This window comes from Salvelinus fontinalis, chromosome 27, assembly GCF_029448725.1.
Source record: "Salvelinus fontinalis isolate EN_2023a chromosome 27, ASM2944872v1, whole genome shotgun sequence".
Lineage (NCBI taxonomy): Eukaryota > Metazoa > Chordata > Actinopteri > Salmoniformes > Salmonidae > Salvelinus > Salvelinus fontinalis.
Genome location: NC_074691.1, coordinates 465333 through 473706, shown reverse-complemented (window position 1 = coordinate 473706; position 8374 = coordinate 465333). Strand labels below are relative to the sequence as shown.

Here is an 8374-nt window from a genome sequence, read left to right as displayed (position 1 = left end):
ACTCCTCTCTCTTACCATAAGCTGTTTCTGCACACGCTCATTCTTCTCGGTCTCAGTGAGACGCTCCTCCTCCAGGCGGTGGTCGTGGAAGCCCTCGTTCTGCAGGTCGGCGCTGTATGTGCTGTTGTTCTCTTCGCTGTCGTGGTCGTTCTGCTCCTCCGCCGGAGTCGTCACCTCGTGGTTGTCCACGAACATGGGCACCTCCACAAACATGGGGGGAGGGGGCGGCGGAGGAGGAGCCGTCATCACCATGTGCAGCTCCTCCTTGGTCTTCAGCAGGTCTTCCTGGGCCTCCTGGGCCTGCGGGAAGGTGGTCACAGAAGTTATTAATACAGAACACCCTAGAATGCCCCACATTACAATGCAACCTTCAATATTAAGTGACTGTGTGTGTGTGTGTGTGTGTATGGTGGCACCTGCGAGCGTGTTTGCACATCCAATTGTGCGTGCTTGTGGGTGCATACATAGGTGCGCATGCGTTTGTTCACGTGTGTGTGGGCGACTCACCCTGTGCTGCCATGTGTCGGCCTCTTCCTCCTTGCGTCTCTTGGCCTCCTCCAGCAGGGCGATCTTAGCCGTGTGCTCGGCCAGCTCCGCGGCCTGATGGAGAGAACAGAAGAGAGGAGAGGAGGGAGAGAGGAGAGGACTTAAACATCTGGGAGAGAGAAGGAGGACGACGGAGGAGGAGGAGGGCTACAGGCCACAGACAGTCAGGATACAGTAGACAAAGGACTACAGGTCTGTGGGAGGGGATGGAGAGAAAGAGGGGTGTAGGAGAGTGTGGAGGAGGACTACACGTTTTAGGAAGGGCTAGACATTTGGAGTAAAAGGTGAATAGTAGGACAGAGATGGATGGACACTGTGTGGGGAATGTATAAGTCACCTTCCAGAGGAGAGAAAAGAGAAGCTGCGAGTACTGTGTTGCAGTAGAGTGAGTAGGCCAGTCTATCTCAAAATGTGCTGGGGCTAAGGCGTTGTGCAGTGAGATGTTGCCTTGTTTTTTGAAACCAGGTTTGCTGTTCACTTGCACTATATAAGATGGAAGGGAGTTCCATGCATTCATGGTGCTGTATAATACTGTACGTTTCCTTGAATTTGTTCTGGACCTGGGGACTGTGACAAGACCCCTGGTGGCATGTCCGGTGGGGTAAGTGTGTGTGGCAGTGCTGTGTGTAAGTTGACTATGCGAACAATTTGGAATTTCAAACACAATGCTTCTTATCAAAACAAGAAGTGAAGCGGTCAGTCTTTCCTCAACTCTTGGGAACTGTGAGAACTTGCTTTGTGGCGTACGGTGTCAAAAAAGCAGAGCGTCTCTTTATTATGGATAGACCTTTCTCCATCTTAAGAACCATTGAATCTATATGTTTTGACCATGACAGTTTACAATCTAAGGTAACACCTAGAAATTTAGTCTCCTCAACTTAATCAACAGCCACACCATTCATTAATAGATTCAGCTGACTTCTAGAACTTACGGAATGATTTGTACGAAATACAATGTTCTTAGTTTTAGAGATGTTCAGGACCAGTTTATTACTGGCCAACCTATTCCAAAACATACTGTAACTCAAAAAAAAGTTACAACATCTGCTTGCTGATGTGTATATGGCTGAATCATCAGCATACATGGACACACATGCTTTGTTTAATGCCAGTGGTAGGTCATTGGTAAAAACAGAAAAGAGTAGAGGGCCTAGAGAGCTGCCCTGTGGTACACCACACTTTACATGTTTGACATTAGAGAAGCTTCCATTAAAGAAAACCCTCAGTTCTATTAGAGATATAGCTCTAAATCCACAAAATGGCAGAGGTTGAAAAACTACAAGTTCTCAACAACAGGTTATGGTCAATAATATCAAAAGCTGCACTGAAATCTAACAGTACAGCTCCCACAATCTTCTTATTATTACATTGTTTTCAACCAATGAGCAGTCATTTGTATCAGTGCAGTAAACATTGGGTGCACCAGAGTGGAGAGACCTACAGTTATGGTCAAATATATTGGCACCCTTGCACTATTCAGAATTTCTTCTCAAATAAGTTGAAAATGAAAAAGGTTTGGTGTTTACACATGTATTGTTTGATTTTCAACTGCTCAGGACCAAGAAATACAAAACCAAAACTTAAATTTCGATTTGGTTGGAGGCAGATCATTCTCATTTCCTGTGTAATGTCTCACCCATGGTAAATTGAAGGTGCCTACAGGGTAAAAATAGCCATTCAACCTATTTTGAAAAGAGAAAACAGAACATCACACTCCATTGTAAAGGGTTCTGAGTAACCTGCATCTATTGTTTGCAGTGTGTGTGTGTGTGTGTGTGTGTGTGTGTGTGTGTGTGTGTGTGTGTGTGTGTGTGAAGTCTAGGATTGTAAATACTGCACACACACAAAGCCCAGCACAAAAGCACGACACACACAGTGTGGATGTTTTGACCATAAAAAAACCTCTGAAGTGTGCTCAGCTGTAAAATTGGTGGCTGGTTGAAAAAGGCCCAACACAGCCTCCATTGAAAACACTCAAACAGGTTGCTAAGCTAGACTGGTGCTTAATCACTGGAGCTTCCACTGTACCTACCGTAATTAAAGCTGAGGAGATTGAGAAAAACACATGATAATGTGCATACTAGTAGGGCCTAAGGGGTCATGACGATGCATTACATGTTTGAGGAAAGCCCTATCAGAGCAAATTTATTTTTATTTATTTTATTTTATTTTACCGTTATTTTACCAGGTAAGTTGACTGAGAACACGTTCTCATTTGCAGCAACGACCTGGGGAATAGTTACAGGGGAGAGGAGGGGGATGAATGAGCCAATTGTAAACTGGGGATTATTAGGTGACCATGATGGTTTGAGGGCCAGATTGGGAATTTAGCCAGGACACCGGGGTTAACACCCCTACTCTTACGATAAGTGCCATGGGATCTTTAATGACCTCAGAGTCAGGACACCCGTTTAACGTCCCATCCGAAAGACGGATAAATCCTAGCATCTACATATTCATTGTTTGCTCTTTGGGGTTTTAGGCTGGGTTTCTGTATAAGCACTTGGTGACATCTGCTGATGGGAAAATGGCTTTATAAATACTTTTGATTGTTTCAAATGTTGTATTTATTAAAACACTGTAGCCTACATTACTGTTTATTATCCATCCTGTTGCCTAGTCACTTTATCCCTACCTATATGCACAAATCTACCTCAACTACCTCGTACCCCCACACATCGACTCAGTACTGCCACCCCCCGTGTATATAGCCAAGTTACCGTTACTCATCGTGTATTTATCTGGTGCATATCTGTTTATCATGACAAAGGGCTCTGTTATGGGGTTTGTTCAGAGTGGCTGTTGTCCAACGTGTGGCTGTTGCCTGATAAAGACCTGAGGGTCGAAACGTTGTTCAAACCATATCACCTGGGTGCATGAGCAGCAGTGTGCAGCGTTTTCCATGTTGTCCAACTTGCCCCCTATAAAAACAGACTCAGTGTTCCACTGTCAATCGCCTAGTGAGAGCACACTGGTCTACAGGTTTACTGTCAGGCCTGTTATAGTGACCCTGTGGGTGGTCTGGTGCAGAGCAGGGTGGGCACTGTCTGGCATAATGGGACGCGGTCCAGTTATACGGTGGTGAAGGACATTACTACGGTGTCTTTAAGGAGCAGTCTGGTACAGGTTTTGCTTGCTCTTCAGTACTGAACAGAGGTTATTTCAGCTCGACACAATTCGCTGCAGTGAGGTGTAGTTCAGAGTTGTATATGTTAAAGAGATGGTGCCTAGGCTTTAGCTCAGTGGGCTAACAGTCTTGCGGCGTGCAGGAGAAGACCAGAGTTCGAACTCTGGTCAGTCACATATAGATGCATAAGTCCATTTCAGCACGTACAGTATAGTAGGGTTATAAGTTGGGTTTCAATTGGCTGTGACATGGTAGTGTTAAAGGACAGCGTAGCGAGGTTATAAGGGGGTCGTGACACGTTTGTAACATGGTTGTCGGTTGGTTCTCACCAGCTGCTCCTGGTTGTGCATCTGGTCCTGGGCGTGACGGGCCAGCTCCTCCTTGGCCAGCAGGGCGGCCTGACGCTCAGCCTCCAGGCGGGCAGCCTCGTCCTCCGCCTTCCTCCTCTCCACCTCCAGCTGCATGGCACGTTGCATCTGCTCCTGCAGGTCTGGAGAGACAGAGCGGTGAGATACACACACAATGACACACGTGCGTTGTGATATTTTATATTTCTGCAACGTGTTACGCTATTAGGGGCAATAAAGAAGACCTGGAAAGCACCCAAACACACGTGCTACTCATGCAGGTCAGACAGAGAGAGAGCCTCAAAGAAATACGAGTGACACTGACCGGAATAGACAGATACACCTCTGAGACAGAGGTATTTATAACCAAATATACATAGAGTGCGAGGCACACAGATGCACACTACATAGCGACACCGAGAAACATACAGAACAAGACAAACACATGTAGCAAACATGAGTTTCCTAACAACTCTCTACAATTCTCTCTGTGTAATGCTAAACAGCTCCCTGGATTACTAACTGACACACCAGGGTTTTTTTAAATCTTACCCTACAAGGTCCTAAGTACTGCTGTTTCTGTTCTACCTGATCATGAATTGCACCCACTTGGTGTCCCAGGTCCAACACAGTTCCTGATTAGAGGGGAAGAATGGGGGGAAAAAAGCAGTTGTTCAGATTTGAATTTGAGGGTGATAGACTAATGACCAAGTGAAAATTCTGCCCTGCAGAAACCTCCAAATTACACTACATTTCCAGTACTGCAAACTGCTGTTAAAAAAAAAATAGCCTGCAAAAAAGGACAAAAGACTGACCTCTGAAGCAGGCCCTCAAAACGAAGTACAAAATACTGCAAACGTACGATTGCTAAACGCACTACTATCAAACCATCCGGCACTTACTGTAGTTACACGGCTGCTCTACTTCCATGGTATATTTGTAAATATATTTCCACAGCTATATTGATGGAAATCCTAATCCTGTGTGCCACGTAAATCCGAGAGACCGCACTATATGGTAAAGACAATGGCGATGAACACTGAACAGAGGGTTACAAACAAAGGTCGATGAGAAATGCCTTATCAGCCCGATTGCTGATATCTAACCCTGTAAAAGGTCCACAGTGACAAAGTCACACATAGCACAAGGCCACCGGTTTATTACCTCTGAATTGAAACATCCACAGTAGTAAAACTGTTGAAATACAAATTGTCGTCAACTGAGAGCCATTTTCTCAAATATCATTACTGTTTTAGGCGCTCTTTTTTTATGTAGCATAAAAATTATGCACGCACAAAGTATGAATGCACACCAACACAAATTCTACAGGTACACACACACTCCCTCCTGATAAATGTGCTCTGGGTGACCCTAGTGACCTCCCAGTCAGACCCTATTTTCCCCAGTCCTACCTTTCTCTGCCTTCTTGGTCTTCTCCTCAAACTGGTAGAGCCTCATCATTAGCTCCTGCTTCTCTCTCTCCATCTGCTCCTTCTCTAACTCGATGGCCTCCCTCTTCTTCTTCTCGTTCTCCAGCTGGGCCCTGCAGATAAGGGAGGCCCAGTGTGAGACACAAAGAAGGGATGACGTGTGCTGGCTAATAAACTATTAAACTGGCCCCTCTTCAAGGTGTGTGAGGGCACACGCTGATTTTAAAACACATTGAGTAGAAACACACACACACACACGTCGTACACACAATCACATGCACATGGGCACGCACGCCCACACACAAAAGCAAGCAAACACATTTCGGGTGCACAGTGTAGCAGACATAAACTGTCACTCTACACATACCCTTTGTAGTTTGTACTGTGATTTTAAATAAGGTGGTTCACTTTCATCATACAATGCAGCCTGTATACCTCTAGTGTACACATGTACATTACATTGTAATGGATAACAATCTAGACCAAAAACACAAGGAACATTCTCCAACCGATAATCCCCCTTTCCCTTGTATTGTGTGGGGTTGGCAGTGTCGGGAAAGTCCTACAGGCGATTTTGTATGTGGCAAACCTCGGCCGTGTACAGCGTCACGAATGGCCGTTACATCATGTTGCTTGAACAGCTGTGCAGAGGCGATACTGTCCAGATAACACTAGCCAGGTGCCACAACCTTGTCTCAACGTTGCTTCACTCACAGAATGAGGTCATGCTATTGAAGCATCCGCACCCAGCGCCGCGGTACTTCAAGTACCTGCGAGGCCTACAAAAAGGTGCTGAGCACGTCTTGCTGTAATGAGGAGCATGCTAAGCTTTAGAGCAAGAGATTCATTCTAGGATATGAATAACGGCATATATTAGCTCCTCCGGACAACTCTCATAATAACATCTGCTAACCCTGCGTATGTGACCAATACAATTGTGATACAATAGATCTCTTTTTGTGAGTGATATTCTGATTCTGATCAGGTGTTTGGGTAGGGATGGAGCAAAAGCATGCATATCCAGTTGTTCTCTAGGAGTGTTGACCATCCCTATTCTAAACTCTCACACACACACACCTCTCCAACTGTTTCTGGTGTTTCTCCTCGCTGGCCTGGGCCTTCATCTGCTGCACCTCGATGGTGTCTGGCTTGCGGCGGCGCATGTACAGCTCGTGGTTGCCCATGCACAGCTGCAGGATGCGCTTGTTGATGCGCAGGCGAGGGGCGTAGAACACAAAGTCCTGAGAGAAGGAGAGCGCGAGAGAGAGAGAGGGAGGATGAGAGTGGGCGAGAGAGACCACGAGACAGAGGGGGGGGGGGGGGGGGGCAGAAATAAAAAGGTGGTGGGGGAGATTTGTCGGAGAGAGAGAGAGAGAGACAGAGGTGCGAAACAGGGAGATGTGGGGGAAAAGAGGTGGAGTAGGGTGGAGCAAAGAACAACTCAGGTCAGACAAAACAGTTTTGCAGACAGCATGTCTTCTGTGCTCGAGTCTTACACCTCTGCGTGACAACGCGCACAGCGACCATTTGCTTTGGATGGAAAGTGGAAATGGCAGCTGAAGGAAGCACTAGGAATGACTTAACCTTTCAGTTGAAGGAGACACTGCCCATATGCGATTACTGACCAGTTAGCCGGACCACATACACATGCATGCTCACACACACACACACACACACACACACACACACACACACACAAATACTGGCTTGAGCAGAAGAGGTCTGTTGAGCGTAGAGGCTTGATGAACATTAGAAGAGCACTCGGGGTCTTTGTGCACGTGTATGTGTGTGCGCACGTGTGTTCTCGCCGACTTTTGTGTGTCTGTGTTTCTCCCTGTGTGTGCAAGCAGGGGCTGGAGCCAGGGTTCCGTTGACAATGGGAGATAGGATTGAGGATAGCCCCATGGAAACAGAGCAGGAGAGGAGAGAGAGGATGCAAGCAGGCCGAGCTGGGAACACGGGAGGTGAGGTAGTCAACACACACACACACACTAACTTTACCTACAGTAAATGCAAAGTAAAGCATCTCCCTGTAGCGTCGGACACAGGTCTCCATGACGCAGGATCACAACAACACCGTTTTGACTATTGATACGATTCACCAAATCACACGCCACATTTAACATCACAATGAAAACAATCTGAAAGCCTTAGCAAACAGCTGCAGCAGATGTCACGACGGACCAATATAAAACCCAGTTATCCTGTATAGCCAACTTTTGTTTTTCATAACACCGACCACAGAAGTTGGCTATACAGCACAAACAGACCTGGGACGAGGATAACTGGGTTTTATATTGGTCCATCGGTGACATCTGCTGCCGCTGTTTGCTAAGGCTTTCAGATTGTTTTCATTGTGATGTTAAATGTGGCGTGTGATTCGGTGTATAGTATCGATCCCCAAAACAGTGTTGTGATCCTGCGTCATGGGAGACCTGTGTCCGATGCTTGATTCACACTGTACGGTGTTGGCGTGGCTATTTTCTTTTCACATTGTCCTTTCCAGCAGAGTTCCAGAAACTATGCTGGGATGCGTAACCAGGCTAGCCCGGTACAGTCGGGCTTAGCCTGGCATGGCCTTATTTGTGTGAATCTATAGCGTTGAGGCCTAACTCACCGGGGCCTTCTTGTCAATGGGCTTGATGATGAACTTCTTGTCGTTGAAGGAGATGTTTCTGATCTCGCTCCAGGGGAAGCCAATCTTCGGGGTCAGTCTGATGCGGGAAATGAGGCAAACCAGTGTTAGTATTGTACATGTTTTTACATGGCTTAATAGTGAACATTACAGTTCATTTTCTGTAGATGTATTACAGATTATATCCCAGATCAAAATCCAGGGTATTGGTAGCCAAATATTTTAATTGAAACCAACCGAAGCCAAATTATTTGAATGTTAGTGGAAACACTGGGGCTGTCTCAAATGG

General features: G+C 46.2%; 1 protein-coding gene across 1 annotated transcript in view; it reads right to left on the bottom strand.

The window, feature by feature from the left end:
- The window catches only part of LOC129824826 (radixin-like), a 49164-nt gene that overhangs the window by 2224 nt on the left and 38566 nt on the right, over window positions 1-8374 (bottom strand). Inside the window, exons 9-14 of the mRNA XM_055884331.1 lie at window positions 8068-8164; window positions 6528-6691; window positions 5433-5563; window positions 4003-4163; window positions 508-600; window positions 16-300 (exon numbers count right to left, since the gene is read on the bottom strand). Coding sequence (XP_055740306.1) covers window positions 16-300; window positions 508-600; window positions 4003-4163; window positions 5433-5563; window positions 6528-6691; window positions 8068-8164 — 931 coding nt within the window. The remainder of the gene's footprint in view (window positions 1-15; window positions 301-507; window positions 601-4002; window positions 4164-5432; window positions 5564-6527; window positions 6692-8067; window positions 8165-8374) is intronic.